General features: G+C 39.6%; 2 protein-coding genes across 4 annotated transcripts in view; one reads left to right on the top strand and one right to left on the bottom strand.

Annotated features, from left to right (window-relative positions):
- LOC146457618 (uncharacterized) overlaps nucleotides 1-5,156 on the bottom strand; it is an 8,123-nt gene extending 2,967 nt beyond the window's left edge. The window contains exons 1-7 of the mRNA XM_085091749.1: nucleotides 4,995-5,156; nucleotides 4,822-4,911; nucleotides 3,290-3,397; nucleotides 2,327-2,515; nucleotides 1,513-1,604; nucleotides 293-391; nucleotides 1-41 (exon numbers count right to left, since the gene is read on the bottom strand). The exon at nucleotides 1-41 is cut by the window's left edge and continues 53 nt beyond it. Of these exons, the coding sequence (XP_084947875.1) occupies nucleotides 1-41; nucleotides 293-391; nucleotides 1,513-1,604; nucleotides 2,327-2,515; nucleotides 3,290-3,397; nucleotides 4,822-4,911; nucleotides 4,995-5,046 (671 nt within the window). The 5' untranslated portion in view covers nucleotides 5,047-5,156. The remainder of the gene's footprint in view (nucleotides 42-292; nucleotides 392-1,512; nucleotides 1,605-2,326; nucleotides 2,516-3,289; nucleotides 3,398-4,821; nucleotides 4,912-4,994) is intronic.
- A 39-nt stretch (nucleotides 5,157-5,195) lies between these two features.
- On the top strand, nucleotides 5,196-25,482 carry LOC146457617 (uncharacterized). 3 transcript variants are annotated; one of them, XM_085091745.1, is made up of 14 exons: nucleotides 5,196-5,330; nucleotides 9,031-9,361; nucleotides 9,990-10,306; nucleotides 10,866-11,044; nucleotides 11,694-11,834; nucleotides 12,396-12,496; nucleotides 14,095-14,141; nucleotides 14,826-14,933; nucleotides 15,658-15,750; nucleotides 16,425-16,532; nucleotides 17,371-17,478; nucleotides 18,590-18,614; nucleotides 18,724-18,827; nucleotides 25,047-25,482. In XM_085091745.1, exons 2-14 carry the CDS (start codon nucleotides 9,060-9,062, stop codon nucleotides 25,097-25,099), a joined length of 1,686 nt encoding a protein of 561 aa, XP_084947871.1. In that variant the 5' UTR covers nucleotides 5,196-5,330; nucleotides 9,031-9,059; the 3' UTR covers nucleotides 25,100-25,482. The 3 variants fall into 3 exon arrangements, with proteins under 3 accessions (XP_084947871.1, XP_084947873.1, XP_084947872.1); XM_085091746.1 differs by lacking the exon at nucleotides 5,196-5,330 and adding an exon at nucleotides 7,252-7,392; XM_085091747.1 differs by lacking the exon at nucleotides 25,047-25,482 and having other exon boundaries at nucleotides 17,371-17,490; nucleotides 18,599-18,614; nucleotides 18,724-18,828.
- Nucleotides 25,483-27,922: the final 2,440 nt, after the last annotated feature.

The raw sequence follows: 27,922 nt of genomic DNA, 5'->3' as shown, positions 1-27,922 counted from the left end.
TGCTTTGTAGCTATACTTCTGATTGGTGCCTCATCTAAGAGCTGTTAACAACAACAAAAATGCTGTTATTATCTTTCCTCAAACAGCAAGAAATCTACTCCATGCAAAGATCACCAAGCTCCTAACATTTTGTTACACTTCCTCATCCATGTCCCAACATCTCACAGATTTGTGGTGTAAATGGTCATTGCCCTAGGGAAACTGCACAAATCTAGCTTGTAACACAAACATGGTGTACATTCTTCAATCTCTCAAATACAGCAACAGCATTTGAAATGTTCGCTGTACATACCTTTCCTTGCCCTAAGGAGGTGTAAGCTTGAAGCCAGATTCCTTTGCTTTTGCAGTATTCAAGCAATTTTTTCTGGTAAAGTCTTGGGTGGAACTCCACCTGCATTTTTTAACACAAGAAGTTACACTCAGGTGCATGGTTGAAAGAAATATCTTGAAAAATCAGTGGTTTTACCTTGCCTTAATTTTGCCTTAAATTACCTTAATTTTGTCTCAGTTCCTGAGACAGAATTAGAGGGATTTGTATGGAGTCATCGGGGCATAACAGAGGTAATATCTCACCCCCAAATTGCAATAAGATGCTGATTTTTGGCATCAAATGTGGGCTGCCCTTGTTGCTGGTTCTCATCCCTGCTTTAAGAGGATTTTCTCTGGGCTGAAATTCCAGTTCAATCCAGAATCCAAGAGCCAGAGGTTTGTTAGCTTGTTAGAATGTTACATGTAAGTGTAACCCTGGTAAGTGTAGATAATTTGGCAATTCTAGTCAACTGTACTTATGTTATGACTTGTCGGTACTTCATTTTACCATATTGTCTAGGTTTAGTCATCATTTATTTCTCTGGGAGGGAGCCTAAGTTTTACAATTGTTTTATTAGGTTCCCTTGCCAATTCTTTTCTACCTCTAAGTCTTGAACTTTAATCACAGTGACTATAACTTTGTAGGCATTTGTTGCCATTGTAATCATTGTAATTTATTAATCATTGTAACTTGTGTGTGGCAAATAAACTAAATAAATAAATAAATAAATAAATAAATAAAATAAAAACTGCAAAACCAGTGTTGACCATAACACCACAGAGAAATGAGGACTATAATGTTGCTCCTATGAATGCAAAAATCTTTCCATTTTGCACTTGCTTCAGCTGGCCACATCTTATACAAAAAAAAAATGACAAAGGGTGGTTGTCACGTAAAAACTTAGTCGTGTTTTTAATTTTTGAGCAAAATGTTAAATAAAAAAAGAAAGAGCTTATAATTTTTTCTCGAAAATGTGAGTGACCTACACAAAAGAGTCATACTGATGCTTGACTGATTTTTTTGGTATATGAGACTGAACCAAGTCAAGTGAAACATTCGTTGTGAAAAAAAGAAATCAGTCAAGGGTCCGTAACTCTTTTGTGTAGGTTGCTTGCATTTTCAAGAAAAGTAATAAGCTATTTCTTGTTTATTGATTTACACCTCTCTTGCCTTAAACTGTTCATTGTTTTTAAGCACTCTACCTGTAATACGGCTGGAACAACAGTGGCATACTGAAGAAGCTCTTCAAGATGATCCACAGTGTAGTTTGAAACCCCAATAGACTTCAGTAAACCTGGACAAGAATGAAGTGTGTTAACATCATGCACTTCTTGCCTGACAGGGACTGCTAAGATGGGAAATGATTGGTTCATGGTCATGACATACAAACTGAATACAGTGAGGATCATGTGACATGACAGAAAACCAAATACACTGTATCTACTGTCTGACACAGCCTGAAGGGCATTCCAATACACCAACGCACGTTTACAAAGAACTTGTGCAACAACTTAAAAGTATATAATAGATGTATTTTTTGCAGTTAGTGACACTGACAATTACTTGGAAAAAGGAAATCTGAGTTCTTCCAACAGGAGATGGACTTATGACCATTGGATTACTAGTTTGGATGCTGTTTACCACTGAGTTACAGGATACTTGTGGGAGCTATGGCCATTAAACTAGGTTCATGGGAGAAACATCCTGCATACTACTTGGATTTGAATGTCAATGTGTGGCAAATATGCAACAGAATAAATGTGATGATATACAGACTGCTAGGATTTGAATGTCAGTAAGTGGTATCTGTGAAAGAAATGTGACATTATGTTTTAGCCCAGGTGAATAAACAGCAGATGTACAATGTATTTTTCCAGTCATTGACACAGGCATCTAAAATATGGCATTGTATGAAAATAGCACTCAGTGAATGATTCCATGCATAAGTAGTCAATACCATACATTAAAAAATAAGACGTACTTTATCTTGTATCTCAGAAACTGACACACACTAACCTGTTTTGTAAAGCTTTTCTAATGCCTCCCAGCTTTTCCTTCTAAGCTCAGCATTCTTAGGATCTTCACTTTTAAGTTTTTGAACCCCTGGCCAGTGAATGAGATACAAGTCCAGGTATTCACAGTCCAGAGCTTCTAAAGACTTCATGCAAGCCTTCTCTGCACTCTCAAAGCCATGATCTCTTGGAGCTTAAAATAAGGAAGAAAAAAGTACCACTTTAATTCCTGGGTACCAGTCTCCCTCTCTGCCTCTAGCAGAGTTTGATTTACTTTACTCTTCACAAAAGTTGCGTGTCACCATACACAGGCATTTTTGCTAACCCCCCTCCCCTGCGTGGGTTGTTTTTCCATGGCAGATTACCATATTATTATGTCCACCCTCCCTCCCTTATCAGGGCTCCTAATTAAACCACTTATCAGCAAACGATTTGCACACCTGGGAGGAATAGAGATGAGAGTAGCCATTTTTTGCTGGCAAAAATATCATTTCTTTTTCCTGTTACCTCCATACCTAGAAACAAGTTACCTTTGGTGGGTACTAAATTTTGAACAACCTTTCAACAACTTTTTCAAACCATCTCTAAAACTACTCTTATTCAAGTGGTATTACATGTAATGATCATGTTCAGCAATGATGTACACTGACACTTGCCAGGTGATCATAAGTGGCCAGTTTCATGTGACATATAATAATTAAATCAATGTAGACAGGAGAGAGCTTTGATCTTGGTTGAGGGCCAGGATATCCTCACCTTGTCATGTGTCACTGCTTATAGTCACAAGACAACATATCACTGAACATCGCATTTAACGAAGCTACTGAGAAACACAACCTAAAAGACTAATTTGTGTATTCCAAACTTTTCAGCAGCTTGTTCATGCCATAGGTTGACTCATGCTCAAAATAAATTCAATTACCAGAAGCATTCCATATTTAAATTTATATCTGTGCAAGACACCCACACAGTTTACTTGTTATGAAGACATCTTGTCTTGTGAGACCGCACTTGGGTAGAAGTTCTTTCAGTGATCGTCCAATGTCTGCCTCATTCCGATAAACAGCAGCTGTGTCTATATTTATAGGAACCAAGCACCAGATTAATTAATCCTATCACACATTTCAGTCAACACCGCTGAAGGACTGCCAGAGGTAAAGCAAATCTGATTATTTTACTTATTTAATAATAAGAAAATCATACGAGAATAGTGTAAACAAGTTCAGTGAGTGACATAGGTATACTCGGAAAAATGAAATCTGAGTACTCCTATCAGGAGTTGAACCTAAGACCCTATTACGAGTTCAGATGCTCTACCACTGAGCTACAGGAGACTAGTTGGAGGTATATACATGTACATGTAAAGGCATTAAACTAGGTTCATGGGACAAACATTCTGCATACTGCTGGGATTTGAATGTCAATGTGTGCCATATGTGCATTATGGAATAAATGTAATGGTATTAACATTTAAGAAAATCATAGTTTGCTGCAGGGAGCTAGGCAAGTTCCACAGACTGTACATCAGCAAGAGCTCTGCCAGTAGATTTTTTCTCATGAAACCACTAACTCGTACTATTCAGTGATTTAAACTGAGGACGCCCCAGTATAAAAAAAGACCTGGGGCCCATTTCTTGAAAGTCCCAGTATCTTACCAGGCCTGATAAGTATATTTTGAAATGACTTTTTGCCAATTACACAGGTCAAATCATAAATCCAAACGACGAGACCAGGTTTTAACTTACAAGAACGAGCCTGTTTAAACTAAAAAACCCATACATTCACTATTAAAATGGATAGCAAGCTCCCAAAATGAGATCTCCAGACCCAGTCTACAAAATATGAAATTCTGAGTCTTGTGTCTACATTTTGCGAGACTGTTTTCTTCTATAACACACCATTATTTAACTGGTTTTGAACCCATCTTAATTTGCATATATGATGTTCTGTGGAGTGGATACAGGGCTGTCAACTCTCCTGGATAATCTGGGAGTATCCAGATTTAAAACCGTATCTCCTGGTCTCCAGATTGATGTCTGTAATCTCCAGATTTTGAGCCTGATTACTCCATATTTACGTTTGTAATCTCCCGGATAATTGACCAAGTTTGCTATTTGTGGTCGACAAGAAAATCTGAAATGTGTACTGTTTAATGTCCCCCCCCCCCCCCCCCACTGAACCCATGAATTTGGGCTTGATGTGACGCCTTTGTAAGGTGCTTTGTTATTGCTGGCCGGGGAAGTCATATTCTCCATATTTGTTGACATGTGAGGTTGACAGCCCTGTGGATATGGACAGTGTATGGATATTTTTTGGACCAAGGACGCTTTTTCTAAGGGGCAAGGCCATCCTGGAATTGGAAAAGGGCAGATCCCCTGTTGACCATGCCCCCCCCCCCCCCCACTCCTTTCTGCGCCCTTCTTACATGCTTCTTCCTCCCCCGTCTAGTTCGTTTGCTGATTTCCCATACCCCTTAAGTCAGCAGTGATGTCATCTCACCTATAAGTCTGTAGCCACACTGAAAAGCAGTATCAATAGTTCTGTGTATTAACTCATCTCCTGCCACTGACCTCATTTGAAATGTTCCAACTGGAAAGAAAAAGTTGTGGTCAAAAAAATCTTACGACCAAAATAAGTTGATAACGGAAAGGTATAAACTGATCTAAACTTACGCCCAATGGCCGGAATCTGTACTCCATTATTTAAAGTATGAACTGGTAGCATGTTCACAGAATATAAACGATCTTTGTATCTTCACTACACACAAAAAGGATTTCATAAAAAGAGTTTCTTTGTGTTTTCAGCGCTCTCTCACGCAAAAGGATGCGTACAATACTGTGTGAACACACAAATATTAACTGCTCAGCGGCTGACTCTAGTAAGCGGGAAAATCAAGAGGAAATAACTGCTGACTGCCGTCACTCTTTGTGCATTTGAATAGACACGAATCAAAAGTTTTCGCACCTTCAAACAACGTAAAATGACCGAAATGCTGACAACAATGTGAGGTAAGTACGCCTAGGTAATTATTTTTTCAAAGCTTTTGCAGAAAACCGCGAACAAACTTAGCGAAGATGTCTGGTTCGGCTTCCTGTCTAACCAAACAACGGACCGCGTGTTGAGACAAAACTTATTGTTTTGCGACCTAGAGCGATTTTGAGAAATCTGCCAGTGGCTCTCCTCTTTGCTCGCTTTTATTTAAGTTTTGCTTCGTTTTGAAGTCTTTTCTTCTGGAGATACGTTTAGTTTTTGCCTCACGAAAGTCGAATATGCTTTGTCGTCAAAGGAACGAGTTGTTTCCGGTGACAGCAAATAAAACATGTTGATCGAAAGAGACAATGCTTGGTTAATCGAATGTATTACTGAAAAGTCAAATCAGAGAATAGTAATTCTGCAGGTACAAATCGTAAAAATTACCACACGATAGGAATTGTTCTCCACTGATTCATTCTAACTTACCCTCTGCCTTGTCTTTCGCAATAACCGGCGTAATAACAAACCGGGTTGTTTAGTGAGCTGGGAGGATTAAAATATTTTGAAAACTTAAAACTTATAAGTTCATGTATGCTTACGTTATGTACTTTTTATTTTGGGTGCAAGAACTTAAAAACGTTTGTTTCCTCGTCCGCGTTAAGACAACCTTTCAGCTTAGTTTCAGAACAACAGATGACAAATTGGCTAAATTAAGTTTACATCAATTTAATTTTAATATAATAATTTATGAAATACTCTCGACACTTTCAAATAGAAAGCTACAAGTTATTTAATTTGCTAAAATTCCTTGTAAGACATATTTCTGCTGTCCAAGTTTTATAATCTGAAGTTTTGCTGTAATCGGTAAAAATGTTTCATGTCGGTAGCAATATCCTCCAACCGGAAACACGCAAACCGCCCAGTGAAGCAGATAGCAAAGGATATAGGTTTTGGTTTCGGTTCAATGAAAATGACGTGTTTTGCATTGGCGGGAAATAATTATGTCACGTTTATGATATGCACCTTTAAAACAACGTGGATTTGATGATTGAATCGACGAAAGAAGAGAGAAAAATACAGACGTAGTAACGATTGGTTTTAGGTAGCGTGTTTTGGGGCCGAAATTCTTGTGCAGGTGAAATGACGTTTCTCGTGTCGTGACCTTCCGCCTCTGCGGTTACGTAGCTACCAAATTTATACTCAATATTTCCCTTACCGCCTCCTCATTTCTGTTGTGACTTGAAATGAAGCAGAGTTTAAAGTCCGCGATTAGAACACCCACCGCTATATCACACCATGTGGATCCAGCGATGAGACGAAATGTATTCGCAATGAGTCATTCGCGGATCAGGTGCTATTTGCGGAGAGAATTTGAAATTGGAATACTTTTATTCTTGAAAGTGGCCATGGTTGGGATTTAATTTCCTCGTAAAATATCGGGCAAACAAAACAAGGAAAATCAAATTCATCGATTTTTCCTTTCCTAAAACAAGTTCCAAACCTAAAAATAGACGTAGGTGTTACGAGTAAGCAACCATGGCAACCAGGCTAGAAAATTCAAAGCTACAATACAGCTGTAGTGTTTGGAACGGGCGATTGGAGCGCGACTGGAATCTCCTTAGACCGTGGATTCAAATGGAATTTTGGTTAATCAGAGTTTCCTTCTAATTGAATGAAAAAGCTGTTCCCTTGTCGTGCTCATTGGATGAATTGTGTTTCTCGAAATTATCGAGTATCAACTGCATATTCCAGAAGTCTTTGACAGGGAGAGGGTACGTGCTGAAGTGTCGCAGGTCCAATTAATGCCAGGTTGCCAAAGGAAGCCAAGGTCTTCCTCAAGTTCATCGGAAAAAACCTCACGTCAAAGGTGGAGTTTGTTGGTTTTTTCCTGTGGAAACTTCCCGCTGACTAATCAAGTTATTACCGGCTGGGAAAGGACGCGAATTTGTTTCACAGGAAAAACTGTCACAAGTTCCTGTTTGTGCAAAGCTTTGAACTTCCTTTCATTCGAGGCATTAGTCATGTCTCTCTGTCGTTTGGAATCGCCCTAGTTTCATTTCAAGATGAGATCATGAACATTGTTGCACGAAGCACTTGGTGAGTTCGCTTGTAAATCTGTTTTGTTACTTTTAGCGACAATGCAGTTCAGCGATTTTTCCGCTTTCGCGTTTTAAAAAAAATTTTTTTCCTATTTTTTTTTTAACATTTCGTCATTTTTGAGCAGATTATAAATTTAGCAGCAGTTAAATGAGCCATTTTACGTTTTAAAAATCGTTGAATTTAAGTAATCGTGCTACGAATCCAACAAAGCGTGCGACAGTGGGTTTTGAAAACCCCAACAGTGATAAAGGCAAATCGGTTGGAGAAAACTAAGGCTCCCTTCAGACTAGAGCCCGTGCTCCGTTCTCTAGTCTGGACATAGCTTTTTCTCGGTGTCCAAGTAAATCTCTGAAAACCGTTCCCGGGCACGGGTACTTCCTCCAAGAGTAGTACTCGGACACTGGTCTGAACAGGATTTTATCATGTTCTTGCTTTTCCCTCATGCCTCCACACGATACAGTTAATAGAATGGCGGGCGCTACATTGACGAACGAGAACACGATTGCTCTCTTCGGCAACAAGGAGTCTGAACAACGTTTTCAGTGGCCGGGCACAGAACCCTGGAACGGGCGCCTTGTCTGAACAGGGCCTTAATACCGTGTAGGTATCTGCTGAGATTGAAAATTCAGAAATGGTCCTTTTCTTCCTTAATTTTAGATGGTCTTGCATTGAGCTAACATTGTGCGTTTTGCCCCACGTGTGTCAGGTGCCACGAGTGATTTTCTTTATCACAAAGCGATAAAATGAGGAAAGAACTTCCGTACCGAAACTAACGTTGAGATCAGGGTTCCTCCAAGTTAAAGGAATTACTGGCAAAATTGACACTAATTCTACTGACAGATAGAAATTGTTATAATTTATCCCGGCTCCACTTCCGCTAGCAAGCTTAGTCGAGTAGTTTGTGATTTACTACATTTGTTTGCTCAAAACCTCGTATAACGTGTCGTAGCCGAACAGAATAAACGTCGTATCTTATCAACCAATCAATGAGCAAATTCAGTTGTGACTTACCTTGCTTTCCCGCTCTTGATAAATAATAAATAAATAATAACTTTTATTTACCCTCGGCAGTGTTTATAGCACAAGTGCTGGTGGGGCCGAGCATTAAACTTCACAATGATAATAATTTAAATTGAACATAACATGGCTAAAAATCCCAGCTGGCAGGAGGCAGACCAGCTGTCTATTTACAAGCGCAGCCGAGGAGTTGAACTTGAAGCTACCGAGAAACAAGTCCAGCCAGCTGCCAGACCCGGGACCTCCAGATTTCAAGTCCGGCGCCCTAACCACTCGGCCACGCTGCCTCAACACCAGTGGCACGTTTTTGCTTCGTTCTCCGGTTTTAATGTTTTTGGTAGGATTGATCAGATGTGCGCTCGCTCATCTCCCTTCTTTCGGCACCTTGTTTCTCATGCGCTTTGACTGAAGTCTTGGCAAAAGTTTACGCAACTGACTAGAGAAGATCTAGAATTAAACTGGAATACAACGGATGGTCGCTGCTAAGGACACCAAATCGCGGTCCTGAAGTTGTGCCTTGTTTAGTTGACATTATACTTTCGTTTTAGTTTTGTGGCGGTATTCGTAACCAAACAGCTTCTCAGATTAATGATAATGATTACTATGTTGTCTTGTTAGCTACAGCTCGTCAGTCATATCCAAGCGCGATGCCAAAACGAAAGCATGGATTGCGTAACTCAAGTCGCTCGCCAGCTGTACAAGAGGAAGACCCCGTCTCCATTTGGGTACAATGCGAGAATGAACATTGCCACAAATGGCGCCAAATATCGGCGGATGAAGCCAAGGGCTTAGAGGACAGCTCTTGGTACTGCTGGCTCAACCGAGACACTCGGTATAACACGTGTTCTGCTGAGGAGCAGAAAGCTAAGAAACCCAAGCACATGAAGTTTATTTACAGCCTTCTTCCCGAGGGGGAGGTGGTCCTGGCTAAAATGTCCGGTTATCCACCGTGAGTATCAAGCCATTTTGATGTTAGGTTTGTCGTTGTTGATTGTGTAGTTTTTCTGTCATTTTTCTTTCATTCTTTTGCATAACTTTTGGTATGAAAACGCTTGGACTCGTTTTAGCCATTGATTTACAGGCAACGTTTCTCGTTTCTTTTTTTCTGTAAGGGAAGTGGTCAAAACTACTATACTCGAACAGGAACCACCAAACCACAAAATAGATGGTGGTCTCTGCCTGCACCCCCCCTCCCCCCACTTCCTTAACCTCAAAATATGGTGTCTTTATTACATTATCACCCCTCTATCCAGCAGTAAAAAATGACAATGAGATTAAAGCCTCATTTTTCTTGTTTATCTAGCAATGCTGACTCTTGCTAGCTGAATATTTCAACTCAAATTTTAAAATTCTGATAACTAAGGATTTGGAAAAACATTTCAGAATAAAAAGTAGCGATATTAAAACATGACGTTTCGGCGACATGTCACCATTAATAAATAAAATTTTTCCGGTAGTGTTCATGAGATAGGTGGTGTCTTCGATAACCCCCCTACCCCAGACAAGGTAGGTCCTCTTCGAACAAACTTATTATAACCATTTCCCTTAAATTGTTGATTTTCTTCATTATAATCTAGGTGGCCAGGCCTCCTGACGCGAGATCCAAGCTGCGGAGAGTACTACGATGCACCGCTGGACAAAGAGAACGAGATCACGCATTACCACGTGGAGTTTTTTGGCCGGCCTCGTTCTCGTGCATGGCTAGTGCCAGCTCTCGTACACCCTCTCCACTCCATGAATGAGATCGAAAAAGCACCCAAGTTCAAAAAGATTCAAGGACGCCAGTTGATTGAGCTCAAGAAATGTTACGAGTTTGCTCTCAAGGAAGCACACAACGCGTTAAACAAGATGGCTGATGAGAGATTAGAAACGTGCCATTTTAAATATACAGAGGGTGATTAGACTTTGTGATTCGGGGGGGACTCCCCTATATAAGCTATACAAGCGGGTATGGCTTTGTTCAAACAAGCAACCGTGGACGATAATCTGCTAATATAGGAGGGCGGGTTTGGCCAGCCGAAATGTAGTACACAACCATTTAAAACCATTTGACGTCGTATCGGTCTCTGCATTTATTTCCTTGGTTTTGAGTCGTTTTGGTCTAAAATAGAGTGTGGACTTTCACTATTTTGGTCTGAAAGTATTAAAACGGGTCTGGATTTTACAAAAACAGGTAGTCAGGTAGGGATTTTGGAAAACAGGTCTGAAATATATTAACCATTTTGGTTATTGTGGTCACTGTCTTACTTTTCCTTACAGTACAAGAAAGAAAAGGCAATCGTTAGCTTGGAAATACATTTAGAAAGAATCATAAGAGAACATACATGAAGTGGACCCAAGCCCGTTATTACTTGACCCACATGTCAGTTAAACTTGAGAAAAGTTGAATTTTACTAATCTGAAAGACTTGTCATCTAGTTTTCTTTTTAATACCCCTTTTTACAAATTCACAGAGGAGGGCAAACCTTCAGCTTCCGTGGCTTCGTCTGAGCAAGCTCCGGTAGAAGAAGTTCAGGAATCGAAAATTCCTGAGCGAAGAAAATCCACCACTCCGTTGAACTCACCCACAATAGCAGTTATGAACAAGCCATGGCTGAGCGAGACTGGTAATGAGTCGCACGTGGATTGGAAGGTATGTGCACGTGATAAATAGTAGGTATATTTCGGACTCAGCACTTATAGGCTTAAATTGATCACGTGATAGTTTTCGTCCAGGAAGAGTTTTGAACATGGGATAAGGTCCATGCGGCGAAAATTCCCAGATGGATATTACGTGTTGGCCAAAAGAACTTGTCAGTCTTCCCAAGAGACAGTTTGTAGACGAATTCCTTGACAATCTTCCTCCTAGAAGGTTAAATTGTTGATCTGTTAATTGAAATTACCGGATTCAATCACTTTTTTTTCCGAAGGAAGTTTAGCGATGGCGTAGAGCGATGAAAATTCTGTCTCCGGATTATCGGACGGGTGTTAGAGTTGCCCCTCAGTAATTTGATCTTCTTAAAATAGCAAACAAACTAGGATTAAGAACATCATGTTTCCGCAGGGCAACTGTCAGACGACATTCTATAAACAGAAACACTCTGTTGTTAAAATAGAATAGACGGCAAGTTTGTTCTTAGGGCGTAGATTATCTTTTCAGATACATTCCAGAATGATTTTTTAGTCATAATGGAAGGAAACGATTAATAGTTGTTTATTTTTTTCTGACATTTGCCTCAAGTGCATCTTTACTTTTTCCCGTGAGAAAGGCGTCCTTCTTATTATTTACATCTCATTTACAGGAGAAGGAATTCCTGGCAAGTCTGGAGTCGTTTTCAGTGGAGCGAGGCTTAACTGTACCCAAAGAACCAGTGTGGCGCGGAAAAAGGATCAGTCTCTTTAGATTCTACAACCTGGTCGTTCAGCATGGAGGATTTGAGACTGTAAGTAAAGGCTACGAAACACAATCCGACCAATCCGGATTATTGTATCTGAAAAATGGTCCTACAAAAGCAAGATGTGCAAGCGCTCACAAAACTGGGTAAACAAAGATGGTGAATTTTACTTTTCTTAGTTTTTAATTTACCACCGTTCTTTTAGCTATGCTCATCGCAAGACGCTTGAGGCATTTCTGACCGCAGCCGCGTGGGACGCGTGTCACTTATGAATCTTTTCCTTTGTCACCTCGAGCCACTTCGGTTAAGTGAAATTCACATATCCCTGCCAACTCCCCTGGTTTCCCTCTCTGTCTCCTTTTTTCTCTTGAATAGATGTCAGGTGTTCGATCCCCGTCCAAGCCATTTTTTAATTTTTAATTTTTTATTTGGCAAATGCTAAAGTTGCGTTCGATTAGGAGGGGCGGGAAAACAGAGTGAGCCTTTTCCTGCCCCTCCCAAGGGCAAAGCCTTGGGAATGAGATTGGGTTGCGTTTATAATTGTTACGGTTTGTTATCTATTACAGCTGTAATCCGTTATTTAATTGGTTTCCTTGTGGCGTATTTCAGGTGTGTCAGTCTAAATTGTGGAACAAAGTGTATAACGAGCTGCTTGATTCAGGTGTGGTGTATGGAGGCACAAGCAGCGCTGCTAGAGTCTTCTATCAAAAGTAAGTGAATCAACAGCGAGACAAGGAACCAATGGATGAACGAGTGAACTATAAACACACATAAACAGCATCAAGGCGGCAACCATCACCCGGGAAGTGATCTTTGACGCTCTTTAGTAGAGAGATTTAGAATCGCGTGTAAAGCAAGCGGCAAAAGTCAGATTCGCGTTTATGTTTTCTTGAAAAAACAAGTACATAGATGAGCATAGATCGAGCTGGATAGTTTATTCACATTTTTACGTAGCAGCCCACTACCGTGAGCTGAATTTGCGTAAAAATTTACAAACTCCAAATAGCAACTGCTCAATTTTACTGTGAAACTGAAAACAGCGAGCGAAAGAATAAACATGGTTACGTGGTCTTTTCTGTAGTTTGCCGTAAAGGCAACTCAAAATCTCTCTAGTGTCTAACAATGGATTACAAGATGAGTAACTAACAATAAATTAAAACGCACCTGTTCGAGAGGAAGCTGGAACACTTACATTTGTTTGGTCCCGGCTGGAGATAACTGCACAGCGACTACAGCAATGTCGCTAACAGCCGGCTACCGGCGAATTTCACCGTCTGAAATTTATACAGAACACAATTACTTGAGGCAAAGTTTAAAGGTGCACAGTCCAAAAGAGCCGGCTGAGCTACATCCCTCCGACTAATGATAGAAAACTGCGATAGCGCTGGGAAAACTGCACTCAGTGTGCTACAGAAAAAAACGTCCCAAATCGAATTAGCCATGAAAATATACAGTGAAACCTCGATTTAACGAAGTGCTAAGGGACTAGGGGAATTGGTTCGTTATATCGAGGCTCTGTTCCAAACATTTTAAAAGGCCGGGCTGGAGAATATTGTTCGTTATACTGAGGACTTCGTTAAATAGAGGTTCGTTAAATCGAGGTTTCACTGTACTCCTATGGCTGCAAGACCAAACTCGCATAAATTAAATGTCTGCTTATCCGATGAGTACATTACATAAATTCCGACAAACAATGCACAATAATTTTAAACTAAATTTGCGGGCGTTTACGATCCTACATGAACAAACCTACTAAAGCATGTGAGAGATTAACGAGCAAACGAATGATTAACGAGTGAATCAACGAACTTGAGAACGGGATAAAGAAGTAAAGAAGCAAAACAATGAACGAATGAACAAATGAGGCGATGAAGAAACAAGCGAACAAGAAAATTGTTGACTGAATGAGTTGACGAGGGAAGGAGTTGATAACCCAGAACGATAAACAGAAAAAAAAAAATGCAGGAAAAAGTGAATGGATACATGCACTAACAGATAATGAAGAACTCAACGAACAAATAAACTGGTACAAGGAAAAACACACGGTAAATTCACCAAGAATGAACAAACAAATAAACGGGATGACTAAACGAAAGAAAGAAAGTACGAACTAACGAACGGACGAATAATGAATGGATAGAAGGAAGAGGATAAATGGATGAACGCCGAGACTGACGGATAAATTAAGGTACTGATGGCCGAATGACTGGACTAGAAACAGATAAACTCCTGATGTTTATTAGTACGAGAGAATGGAACTATGTTTTGTTGTTGTTGTTGTTTACAACCTGTCTGTCGTTATTTTTAGATATCTGATGCCGTTCGAGATCCACCTCAGAAGTTCTAAGAGAAGTGGTAAGTTCCTATGCCGATCGATTTACTCACTGTGTAACGTTCTTTTATGATGGACTGTCTTCCTGGCTCCCGTTGGGCCGACTCGATGTTTTCTAAATTTATTCCGACTTGAGAACCTTCATTTTTTGTGTTCTTAATGTCGTTTGAGCTTCTTTTAAAAAGAGGCAGTGTCATCTATTTTTTGTATCACTTTGAATAGTCAAAAAATATAGTTGAATCGATGGAATCATCAAAATAATGGTTCAGTGTTGTTAACAATTACCTTACTAACGCAAAGAAAGTAGTATTAAGTATGTATGGCTGCACATGGCTACAATGGAGATGGAATGCAATTTGAAAAAATTGGCCAATTTTTTCAAGTTCCTCCTGTGTATTGCAGGGAAGTCGCTAAAACCTGATTACAGTTTGTTCTTCCTCGGATAAATCCCCTAATATTTTCTTTCCGGTGCTCTAACAGCAATTTTATGATAGAAAAAAGGTTCTTTGTCAAAAATTTGAGCAGTCTGGACCAAAATACAGCAAAATCGCCGCGACAGTTCCTCTTTAATTCTTAAACAGGTGACAGTGTACCTGTTGCCTTGGAGTTAAAAAAAATTGTTTTCACTTGATCTGTCATATCTTTTAAAAGTGTAAACTGAGTTTCCCTGTAGTGCCAGCTCTCTAAAATTCATGTTTATTCTCAAGACATTCAGTTCGTCCCGGAAGATGTTCCCAGCCCACCTACCGAGCGTCCCGGCTGCAGGCCGACCAGTAAGCGAAGAAGAACTGTGAGCTCATCAATCACTGATGAAGGTTAATACTGCTGCAATTCAAATTTAAAAGGCAATGGTTATGAAGCCTGACAAACTTCTTTGTTATATGTTTTTGTTAGTATTTTTTGGCCTTCACCGTGCACAGACCACAATAGAGTTTGAAATATGTCGGAGCAACTGACCAATCGAAACGTTTTTGTTAAGATATTCAGCTGTAGTGTGAACGTTAAAACAAAGGATTGTGCACGGTCGTGGCCCTTCCAACATAAATTGTGCGCAGCACCATTGATTTCATGGCAAGGTTTCATAACCAGTCCCTCAATTAACTATGATCTTAACAGAGCGCGAGGCAAGGCATAAATTAAATCGGTTTGATTTTCCGAAGAATAGAGACAGGATCTCGATATTCGTCTTCATTATTAAAAATTAGTATAAGCAAATCGTGTATTTAGGGAGTCGAACACCTTGTCAGTCTTTCGTAAGAACTTGATTGCCTTCTTTTATGATATAAAATTTAATGCAAATTTTTTATTGTCATTTAATTTCTTTTTGTGTATAATATAACTAGTTGTTGGAGACTATCTATGATATATTAGGGGGTTTATTCCAAGGACTCTTGTATTCTCTTTTAAGCTCACCTCAGGTTCATTGGATTGTCTTATGCAAAGTGGTAATTTGGAGTTTGATCAAATTATTTAATAAAATAAATAAATTTCGCGGTCGTGGAATAATTATCCTGCTATATTGTTTGTTTTACCCTCAAGGTGAGCAGACAGTACCACAGACTGCCCAGCAGAGTCCTAATGGCAGCGTAGATTCAGACGACATCAGTACCATGCGAACTGAACAACATGATGGTAAGTACTTCAAACCAGTTATAAAAGAAAACGCCTCCTGCTCATCGTCCAGTAAGTCATTTGGTGACCCCAGAGTGTTCCTTTTGGTCAACAGCAAAGAACTCAGCTTAAAGGGGAAGTATCACGCGGATATGATGTCATTTCGAAACCCAAGAACGTTTTTCTATCAACAAAAGCAAAAAAACAAAAAAGGAAAAAAAAGCAGTTGCCTAGTTTTGGTGTAAATTATCACCCCAGTGTAGTAAAACTGTCGATTAGTGCCTCTGGCTAGAGACAGAGTAGGTCGGAATGGATTGAAGCTAAAAACGTAGTTTCTATCAACAAAAGCAAAAAAAGAAAAAAAAAGCAGTTGCCTAGTTTTGTTATAAATTATCACCCCAGTGTAGTAAAACTGTCGATTAGTGCCTCTGGCTAGAGACAGAGTTGGTCGAAATGGGTTGAAACTAATGTTTTTCAAATTGTCGCATTTTTGTTTCCAAAATGCGCTAGAACAGATCACGAGTTGTTCCTTTCAAGATTTGAGGTGATATCTTTCCTCTCGTTGTTCTAGAATTATTTTGTAGTGAAGTGAATGTCTTATTTCACCACTTCTAACAAAAGTGGTTAAAACCCCATGACGTAAAGCGCGCTGGCTCAGACAACGAGACTGATGGGTCCTCTGTTTTTCTTGTCAGCGGATTTCCACTCATGCGCTCTTCACAACAGTGAAGCGGACCAGGTACCGAGCTCGAACCCAGACTCTCCCCACCAGTCGCTTGATAGATGCTCTTTTGATAGCGATGGTGAGTTGTGTTTTTATGACCAGGCGAAAATGGCAGCGGTCAGCTGTGTTGATAGAAAGGAGGGAAATAGCAAGACTTTGAGGACTACTTTGCACGGGAAACTAAGTTTGCTATCTACTTGTGTTTTCTTTTGTTTTCGTTTTTCTTTTTTCTGAGTACAAACAGCCCAATTTCGATATATTAAAATTCAGCCTGAAACAACATCACTGCGAGGCTCCGGGGAATAAATTGTAGAGTTTATATGGGTTTATTTCCGGAGCCTCGCAGTGATGTTTATTGTTTCAGGCTGAAATTTAATATATCAAAATTGGGCTATTGTTTTCGTTATAAAAATGTTTCCTTACAAGGCCCATTAATTGAATAAAGCAATAAACTGGGGGGGGGGGGGGGGGGGCGACCTGCACCGTTTGCAACGTCTTACATGGTTGATCGAAAGGACAAAAGAACGAACAACAGAACAATGCTCCCAACCCTAAAATAATGCAGCTGCAGGTTATAAGGGTCCAGTGAAACAGGGCTTTTGAAGGGTGCAGGTCTATTGTACACTGTAGCCGCTATGAAACCAAAGAAGGCTGAGGATGCTAAGGTTTAACATCTCCCGTGATACAGGAATAAGATTATCAAGCAGTGATAGACACCGGTGTCATTGATTTCTTTTGTTTACTTTTGACTATTTCCAATGTCCTTTTGATTTTGTTTCACGAGTTATAATATAAAACCGAACGCTCTAATGTAGACTGAACTTGTGAGCGAACGTTTGCTATTTCCTCTCACTCCTGTTTCTGAGTTATCTAGGTATTTTTTGAACAGAAGTTCTTGTTAATATGTTTAATCTTAGAAAGTGACGACGAAAGTACAAGTTCTACTTGTGACGTAGCTGAAAAGGAGCTTCAGCAACTCGAGAGACTGCTGTTGTCATTAGAACCCTCACTCTATCCCCCGACAGGTTAGTACATTAGTCTTTATATGCCTCACTCTACCCCCAAAAAGCTAATACACAAATCTTCAGACGCCTCACTCCACCCACCTTTTAAAACTAGGGAGTTTAAGAACGAAAACGTCACAAAACAGTAGGATACAAACTATAGCCCGACACGTGCGTTATAAAGTTTGATACATTTCGTCGCCAAACAACAACGTGACAAGGTTTTGTGGAGAACCTAAGCACATGAAAGTAAATTTTTCATTCTCCGTCTCAACTTGAACGCCGTTCCCACCTATTCTGAAATATCGTGCCATAGATGTGGAGGGCAATAAAAGGTTCCCAGCTCAAATTCTCAAGCTACAACACGACAACATAATACATTTTCTCCTAGTTTAAGGACCAAAAAAGTAGAATATGTTACCTTATAACCCCACGGAGGTCACCTACATCGATGTAAAAATAGAAATGGATAGAAAAGTCTTTCGTTGTTCTTAAAAAAGGTATGTTGTTGTAACAGTTCCTATCGCTATAATGTTACAAAATCAACCCAGATCAAGGCGAACTCAAAAACATGCAAATAAAAAGAACGTTTAAAGGGTTTATATACTTTGATTGGCTATGTTGTGACAGAAACGGATATCAGCGTAGGAAAGTCGCGCGATATGAAAGGCAGAAATGTTTAAAGACGGTGTCTCCTAATACAGAAGTATTTTTTGCCCAGTTCCTGACTATGCGGGAAAAGTAGGTCTTAGCAACGTCTAATCCAAATATAAAATTGGGGGTAACCTCGCATTTTTTAGAGATAATTAAACAACAATAATTCTTAAAAGTTCTAAAATATATAAAAATGTAGGGCATATCTTTTCAAATTGAAGTTAAGTTATCTCTGAAGAGAGCGGGTTACCCCCAATTTCTGTTGGGTTTTTAGTGGCCCTTGCTAAGATCTTCTTTTCCTGTGTAATAAACCGCGCAAAAAATACCTTGGAATTAGAAATCATCAAAGAAATAAGAGTTTCTCGGACCAACCCGAGGTGATGATGACGATTTGAAACAATGCGTAGTGGTTCGTTCGGTTTTAATTTATTGAATTATTTTTTGTTAGGACTGACTGAGTTTTCTTTTCAATTTTCAGAAGGTGAAGAACCAGTCAAAAGCAGGTAAAAGATGTCACTTACATAAAAGTGACGGTAATATACGCTTTTTTCTTTAATGTTACCATGGTTGCGTTTCTTACAAACTTTACTTTTGAAATGTTTTGAATTGCAGAGTTCAACAAGAGACAAAATCCTTGCCTCGAACACACGACTTAAACACTACGCCAGAAGAGGTAGATGTCCTAAAAACGCTGGATGAAATAGCCAGAATAGAAGGTATATATTAACCACTTTGCCCTCAATGTTGTTGGGTTCTGGGCCCAGTTGTTCAAAGCGCGGTTAAGCTAATCCTATGTTAACGTGAACGTTGAGTGGAGGTACCAATCGATAAAAGTTCTTCCAGAAGATTTTTGCCCCTAGGTTTTGATTAAGACTGTTTTTTTCCATTAGCTTAAAACTAGCTTTTAAAAACATTTTAAGGAGCGGGATGAAAACCTCGGTTTCTTTTAAGGTGGCCGAACACAGTTTTCCAGTATACAGGTGTTGGTAAACATTATTTGAAAACTACGTACTTCTGAGTACCCGAAATTAGCATGGTGCAAGATTAACTAAGAAGGAATAAATTTTGATACTTCTTGTTGAGTAAGGTGCCGTTGCCATGGCAACACAGCAAGCTATTAACCGTCCACAAATAATGGTTTTCCTCAACTTTTAGAAAATGCACTCGTTAGATTTTTTCCATATTTTGTATCCAGAAAAACTCACAAAATACTGACATAGTGGCGCTGCTTTCTTGTAATTTTAACAGAGAGATCTCCTGTAAATGTTGTTTTTGCACTTTAAGGATTTTTAGAAATACCCTCTGTTAAATTTTAGTTTTTGTTTGTAGGCGAATTACGCTTTTAGGGAACTACTGTTGTGTCAAATTTTACAAAATTCTAACGAGCGGTTCCTTAGAAAAAGGTTTATTTCCATTAAAACAACCAGTCACAATTTTTTGGTCAAATGCGCATGCGTGGCTTTAAATTAGTTTTCTCAGCCTAGAAGAAAAGCCCGCAAAAAGGCTTAGCTCTTCGTGAACTCACTTTCTTTGTTCGGTGATAAATGAAGAAGGATTCACAGATGAAAAACTGAGTTATTTTAAGAGCAAAACTCACCTTTGTGATCAATTTAGTATACAATCGAGGGATCGATAGTATTTGCTTACCACAACCTTAGCGCGCGCTCAATAGCATCACAAACAGAATCTGTAGCGCGCGCAAAAGCGCGCGCAAACTGTGTTCGGCCACCTTAATCGCGGATTAGCGTTAATCGGCTTTCGAAACACTGGGCCCTGATGATTTGTTCGATATTGCTGTGGAAACCACGACGGTGACGCCAACGAAAACGTCGCTTGAAAATATAAGTTCACGTTACTTGCACCACTTTGCGATTATTCCAATTCGTTCAACTTGTACAATGTGGCTAAACTATCCAGTATTAGTATAAATCTACTAGGGTTCTATCACGAATGCCGTTCTCTGTTTGGCTACGCTACTCGCTATCTATTCTGTGAGAGATAGTGAGTAGCGGTTTTCAACAAAATGGCGGCCACTTCGTCGCGTTTTCGAAGTGTCTGCGATGAGGATATAAATAATTTATTCGTTTAGTTTCGAACGAATAGCAGATTTGTACTTAAACAATTAGATTATTCGCTCTCGATTTCTATGCGTGATAGCTGTTTCGGGCTGCGCCCTCATCAGCTATCACGCGATAGAAATCTCGAGCTCATAATCTAATTGTTAAACAGAACAGGTGGGAACGCCGTTCAAGTTGACACAGGATCGGAATGAAAATTTACCGTCATGTGCTCACGTTCGTTTCTCCAGAAAACCTTGAATTTGGTCATTTCACGTTGTTGTTTTACAGGCAAAGAAAGGTACCAAAATTTATAAGGCACGTGCAGGGCCTTTGCGTTTCTCATTAAATCCTATTGTTTTCTAACGGTCTCGTTGCCATCGCCGTGGTAGCTTTTTAAAATCCCTAGTTTGGAATCTGAATTGCGAGCGGCGAGGCTGTGCAGCGGTTCGGCGAGGTCCGGCTCAATTTCGATTACGTCCGGCATGCGTTCACGATTTCTTTGTTGAAAAGTCGTGAATCAACCAAAAACTCCAGCAAAAACGGGTAACCGTAACGGAGGCGAAAAACGTGCGAAATCCTGACGTTTTGGCAAGCAGAGGACAAAATATCACCTGTGTGAAGCTCGAAAAAATGTGCGTCCAGCCGTTTGGCAGGCCAGCGAGGGAAAACGTTCAACCTGTGTTATTGAACACGCAACCGGCCCGGTTGAACTAACGCGGAAAAAAGTAACCGGCCCGGTTGAACTAACGCGGAATAAAAATAACCGGCCCGCATGAAGTAACGCGGGAAAACAAGTAATAGTCCAGTCATTTTGTGGCTGGACCTGCCACTAATTGCAACAGAAGGTTTCTCTTCGCCAATCATTAAGGAATGGTATCTAGATGAACATACTAAAAGTCCCAAAGGATCCAAGCACGGGAACATGTAAAAATTTTAATGACTAATAACTCCCGATTTGGTGCAACATGGAAACGAGGTTAAAAACCAGAAGTTGGTTTTTTTCTGCTTATTTATCTCCAGAAATGCACTCAATTCATCCAAATTTGATCAATTTTACTTCAGATACTTCTGCGAACTTTCACCTTGTAGATAACTTTACTTAATACGTGTATAAGCTCAATTAATCTCAAAGCCATACAGTATTTCAAATTTTCACTTAGAAAGGTCTGTACTAAAGCCATCTTGTAACATTTCATTATCGTCCAACAGTACCCAGCTACTAGGTACAACTGGTTTTCAATGATACTGATAAACAAGATATGTCTGACAAAAATAAAATAGGCTTTCGCAATACTATCTACGAAAATTTCACACGTACGTACGCACGTTTTAATTTCTAACTCGTCGGAAATTAGTCACTCAAGGAAGTCCAATTATACCAGAAGGTATACGTATGTCACTAGAAGAAGCATTTCTTTACGTGTCAACTAGTACGTTCTGCTCTTTTACAGTTTTTTTTAGGATTCTGTTATTATTTCTCGATCAGTAGACAGAAGGTCAGCGAGAAACACGCGTCGCAGGTGTTTTTGAGCAAAATTTCAATGACAACATCAACGTCAACATCCTGGTCATAGTGGATGTTATGACAGCAAGGGAAAACTCTCGTTCACTATACATAGTTGCCTGTAAGTAAGCCTGCAATCGGCTAAAAGATTGGCATTCTGAAGAGGTTACTAGGGTGCAGAGGATTCGTAACAACTTGTGAGTGTTGGGATAGAGATCAAGGTCGCATTTAGCCAGAGCTTTAACCGCGTTGTGTAATGAAGATTGCAGCTATTTTCGGCGCAACGGAGGAGTTCAAAGTCGGTGACCTGAGGCAATAAAACTGAAGTGCATCTTTGAGCTGATCGAGACAGTAGTCCTTCTGGGTAGCTAAGTGATCTAGCAAGGGAATTGCAAGAGCCCTCTTGAAATACTCTTCGGGCGTCGTTGCCTCCACGTCCCACGTTACTGCGATGCTCCTGTCGGCCTTGGAATAGAGGGTTCGATGCCGACTTTTCTTGCAAGAGTAGCAGCTGTCTCAAGCCATTGTTAAAACTGGGTGTCAATCTGCTCTAAGGATAGCTTGAGGTCGCCTTTGAGGTCATCAACTTGGCGGTATGCCTCCTACGCATCAATGTCGTGTTTCTCAGTGTTGCCCAATGCTCAGGGTCTTTACGAACGATAAGTACTTCATAGCAGTAAATTGAGTGATGAGGAAGGGAAACCTCAATACGGCATTTAAAAGCGAACACGCTTTATTTCGACTTTCACTATTCCAGTTCCATGTAGTGTTGCTGTACTGGTTTTGGAACAGTCGTTCATGGGAGATGGCCTCAAGTGTCTTGACGACAGAAGGTAACATGTCAAAAAATACCTCGTATGCTTCATGCCTTTCGACCCATCGTGTAGACTAAAAAGCGTTGTTTTCTTTGTATCGGCAGCCTCCCTTTCTATAACTGCGCGCAAAAGCTGGTTTCGTTTAGGGGGGTTCCGGAACCCTTGGAACCCTCCCATGGGTACGCACCCGATTTGACGGGTTATCGTAAAATTCGTCCAAATTTTCTTTTCTTAAGACCAGGATGTTCTGAGGCAAATAGCAGTGGGATTTGCTTTTTGGTCCTAAAGTTCACGCTGCACGCCTGATGACAAATGGCATCGGCCGCTGGCAAATCATGAACATGTACTACTTCTGCCCACTCATCTTTCCTTTCGGAACAGGTTTGTTACACAGTATCTTTAGTTTCGAGGGTTGTCACCCTGAACACACCCCCTTGTCTTCTCTTTTCAGGTTCCTCGAAATCAACTTTCGTTTCACAGAATAAACAGTCAGTTTTAAAGATGAAAGACTTTCCAGCCTTGCGATCAAAAGAACGGCGGCTACTTGATAATTGTGAAATGGTACTCTCCTGTTTCTTAGCTCTGGTGATGTCAGTTGGGTGGCAGTATGTGCGGCGGTATGTTTGGTGTACCTTTTGACCGGAGCAGGTTGAATGATGTCATTGCGCTCTATGCTTGCCCGGTTAATACCCTCCCTTCCCTTCTCACAAAAGAGTTACAACGTCCTTTACGTTATCAAGTGATTTTTGGCAAATTGCGCAAGTGTTTTTTTCATCCATTTTAGGATTCTTGATGGTCTAAAAAATAATTAGGATGCAACTTAGAATGTACCAAGCATACTTAATAGACCTTGTCGCGGTTTTCGATGCATTTTTTGTTCAATGAAATATGCTAGAAAATATTATGTTTTTCAAAAAAGTTTCGTGAAAAAAACAAAAAACAAACAAGAAAAACAATCAGAAATTTATTTTTTGGGGGCAGACAATTGATTGTGCAAGACGTCGTACTGCTTCTTTCTAATTTTTCTATAGATTTTTCTGTATGCAATTTCCCGCGGACTTCAATCCGGTTGAGAGTTTCGCGGGAAAAATTATTACTGACCACAAATTGTACGGGAAAATAAAACGTGACTGGGCGCTTTTCAGCACAGCTGCAGCCGCTAACTTGTTGTAGTTAACTGATGGCTTTGATATCTAAAGTTTTTAATTGAGAAATGTTTATCAAATTACTTTGTTTTTACGAAAATGCTTTGTAATCTCGGAATCTCGTAAACTGGTCACTTGATGTGTACTTGCATGTTTTTCCGTTGTGTAAATATCAGAAATCTGATTGAAAATATTCCGCAAGGTGTACAATGTCTTTTTCTAAAGAATCGCAATTAATAGGATTTACGTGTCTGTATCTTTTGTAATTATCTCGGTGTTTGTGCATGTTTTATTTATTCATGCAGGTCGACTCTTTCCGAAGACACATGTTTAGTGTGAAGAAGTACTTAATTCAATTTACTGTTATAAGAACTAAAGAATATTGTAGGTACTCTTGAGTGTGTCTTACCAGAACTAAACATTGCAGAATCACGTCTTCTAGCCATTTTGCTCGACAGAAATATTACAAACGTGCAAGGCAAGCACAAGCACTCCGGAGTGAAATGTACATGTGTAACAGCGAAGGCGCTAGCTCCTACAAGACCGACTTCTAGTGAACCCGCAACGTTTTATTTTCCCACAATAATTTACAACATATTTAAATTAAATTATTTTTTTTTAAACCTAAACGAAATCAATTCGGCAAGTGTAAACTTGAAAACAAAAACAAAACAAAACAACAATAACAACAACAACAAAACAACACTCTACCCAAAAAAGCAGACTTAAAAGTTTCACCAATATATTAAGCGTTTCGCTAGTACAGCTTTTTTTTTTTTTCAACAAAACAATATCTTCTGTTACTTAAAGTATTAGGAACACATTAAATAGAACATTTAAACACGAAATTTCATTACATTTTATTAAGTTTAAGATCTTTACACGCGAGTTATAAAAAAAGTATAAGTCAGCCTCGTTCCCATGCCGTCGTAAAACGGTTCTCAGAGCTTCGTAATAAATCCCGTTTTTTGGCAACTTCCCCTAATGGGATTTTTTGGGACTTTTGGTATGTTATTAAGGATACATTTCTGAGTCTAAAACCGTTGAAATACCTTCTGTTGCAATTAGTGGCAGGTTGACCGAATTTTCTTCATAAAATGACTGGACTATAACCGGCCCCGCTGAACCTGCTCGGGAAAAGAGGTAATCCTCCCGGTTGAACTAGCGCGGGAAAAAAGTAGCCTGCCGGGATGAACTAACGCGGGAAAACAAGTAACCGACCCGCCTGAACAAGCGCGGGAAAACAGGTAATCTTCCCGGTTGAACTAGCGCGGGAAAACAAGTAACCTTTTTCAAGGGCTGAAAACACACTCAATTCACTTTCGATTTTATTTCTGCCGGCGCTAAGTTGTTTTTCTGATCTATTGCTGATCCTCTGTTTCTAATCTATTTATATTTGTTCTCATTACAGGGGCCATAGCTGATCTGAGTTCACTAGTTTCGTTGGAAATGGAACAGTTATGATTTGTGTAGATAGATGATCCTTAGAAATGTTACCTTATATAAGTGTTACATTTTACATAACATGCGGTTTTTTGTTTAACAAAAAATGCGTTAATGAATAACGCTAACCTACTCTAGGTTCGCGTTTTCAGCGGTTTTGATAAAACTGTATAATTTAGTAGAAATTGGTTGTAAGATGCACAGTTGTGAAAAGTGTCTCTAGATTTTTTTGTAAAATAGCAATAACTGTAAATTTGCACTTTATACATCTAAAACGTTTAGTGAGCAGACGAAATGAAGAATTAAAACATGGCCTAAACTAAGTACTTCATATGAGCCGCCATGGTTGCTTTGCCATCAAGAATACAAAAGTGAATTTTTAATTAAAGAAGAAAAAGAAGTTTGTGCTATTGAAAGAGGCTACATTTACTGTGTATATCAGCTGAATACCAAAATAAAGAAAAAAAGGCATAAACTAAGAAAAAACGAAGATACACTTCAAAATAGTTACGTTGATGACAAAAAATATCGTAGTAAAGGTGCAGGTATGATTGAAGGGAACAGATTTATGAGACAATGTCAGCCACTAAGCCATGACTGGGTCAGTGACGTAATCTACAAACATGAATGTGCTCGTTGGTCGCGAGGTTTGTCCCGAGCCAAATCCGTTACGCTAACTTGACGTTGTGCGTCACGTGTTTTGAGGGAATAAGCTTTTGGTCCTGGTTAACATGCAGTGAGGGTGTGGACCCTAGGGTGTATTGGAACCAGGCCTTTCTCAATCTCGTGCCCAGAGTCTTCAGGCTCTTTGGCCAGCGGTTGGTCGCTAGGAGAGACTCTGGAGAATTCGTACCCCAGAGTCTCTCCTGGCGAACAACCGCTGGCCAAAGAGCCTGAAGACTCTGGTTACGAGAATAGGTCTCTCTCTCTCTTTATTGACGCATTCTGTGAATAGTTGTAAAAGAGTAGTGCGAGTGTGAGAAATAAACGGCGTTGTGTTGTACCTCTTGGGTTCGGGACTGAGCAGTGTTGCTTTCCCTGGCTCCTACAATAAACGGCCGCGATGCGTCTGGGTTTTGTTTTGTGCGTGTGTGTACAAATATTGTCAGTAGACCTGCATCCTTCAAAAGCTCTTTTTTCACTAGACCCTGATAACCTGCAGCTGCATTGTTTTTTAGGGCTAGGAACGTTGCTCTGTTGTTCATTCTTTTGTTCTCTCGACCAACCATGGAAGACGTTGCAAAAGGTGCAGGTCGTTCCAACATTGTGTACACGTGCTTCAATAGGCCATTTCCGAGTTGCTTGAACCTCATTACGAAAGCGAAGCTAAGTGCAAAGCTTTTCATGTGAAAATTAGTTTTGTTTGCATATGAATGAAAACTAATTTCCATAATAACAACTTTACACACAGCTTCGTTTTCATAGTGAGGTTCAAAGTTATTCGCTAATGGCTTTTTAATACAGGTCTTATGAGAATTGCTAAAAGAAATTCAGAAGTTGGCTTCGTAATAATCTGAGATAAAATCGCTCAAAAGGAAAGCAAACTCCATGGTCAAAAACGAAAAAGCCTAAAAAATGACCCGCAAAGGATGCAATGTCTCCGAGCATTTGTGGAGCATTTCTCAACATTGACCGCCCCCGGGGATTTTACCTCAGAACTGTCACCTCCTTTAAATGATATCGGCAAAAAACAATAAATTTGTGATTCATACGACGAAGGAGGATAAAAATGAGAATAATTTTGAATAACTTGAATAACTTTGTTTCCACCATGAGGCAATTGCCCGTTTATTTTTAAGAAATCCTTTTTCCCTGGAGTCAGTCCGGGGATGGGATGCGGGGTATTTTGGAAATAACTGATTCATAATTCAACAAACTCGCGAAAATAAAGTGACACCTCGATCAGGGCCCCACGTTTTACTGATAACATCGCTCGTGAAGCTAAGAGGGATTTTATTCTATTTTTAAAATGCAGATCATTGTAGTTGATGTCTAAGGTTAAAAAACTTTTAACTCATGGCATAAAAAAAATTTTGTATTAAGTTATTTTGGGTCGAATTTGGCAGTTTTTTTTATTTTTCCCGTTGTCTTTGAAAAGAAAGATATAGTTATCAGCATAACAAATAAGGTTCAAGGTGAAGTTTTGTCGCGGCAACCATTGCAAGTTTTTGATCTCGGCTTCAAAACCACGTAAAGCCGGATATAAAGTAATCACTCTCGAAAACCAATTGGCTGATAATGGATTTCAACAATTGTACGAGAAAACATTAAGTGCAAAACATCTGCACATTGAAAGGAACACATTGAATGAGTGAAGTACAAATTATTTAACGTATTCATCAAACAACTGAGTTTATAAAGATATATTTACACTTGAATGAAAGTCTTCAGACATTAAAAGGAAGTATTCCCATCCAGTTTTACATTTGAATAAAGATGTATTTATCCGGCTCTGAGAGCTTTACCGGTAAAACTTGACCTCTTTTCCAGAAGATTGGCTCTGAATTGAGTTTATGAAGAGATATTTACACTTGAACGAAAGTCTTCAAACCCTCAGAGGAATATTCCCATCCAGTTTGACATTTCGATAACGATTTTTTTTTCAGACTCTGAAAACCTTACAGATAAACACTTGACTTCTTTCCGAGAAGATTGGTACTTGATAAGGAAGATAATCAATCTGTTGTTAGAAGCTTCCTTTTTAAAAAAATGTTTGTTTTACTCCGATTTGAATCTACCGTCAGTGTTTTATAGAAGGGATGAATACTAAAGCCCAGTTGTCCCGTGTGGGATCCTTCCGCTTGTTATTAGAAACTCATAGCTCTTCTTTATGGTTTCTGGCTT

This window comes from Pavona decussata, unplaced genomic scaffold (assembly GCF_977016875.1).
Source record: "Pavona decussata unplaced genomic scaffold, jaPavDecu1.1 SCAFFOLD_238, whole genome shotgun sequence".
In the NCBI taxonomy this organism is placed as follows: Eukaryota; Metazoa; Cnidaria; class Anthozoa; order Scleractinia; family Agariciidae; genus Pavona; species Pavona decussata.
Note: the sequence above shows the minus strand (reverse complement) of the source record. Positions and strands in the feature narration are given on the sequence as shown.

Excerpts from the sequence above, each read along its gene's own strand:
- LOC146457617 (XM_085091745.1), top strand. The coding sequence starts at position 9,060 with ATGCCAAAACGAAAGCATGGATTGCGTAACTCAAGTCGCTCGCCAGCT. Across the intron at positions 11,835-12,395 it reads AGCATGGAGGATTTGAGACT|GTGTGTCAGTCTAAATTGTG; the intron begins GTAAGTAAAGGC and ends GGCGTATTTCAG. Across the intron at positions 18,615-18,723 it reads GAAGAACCAGTCAAAAGCAG|AGTTCAACAAGAGACAAAAT; the intron begins GTAAAAGATGTC and ends TTTGAATTGCAG.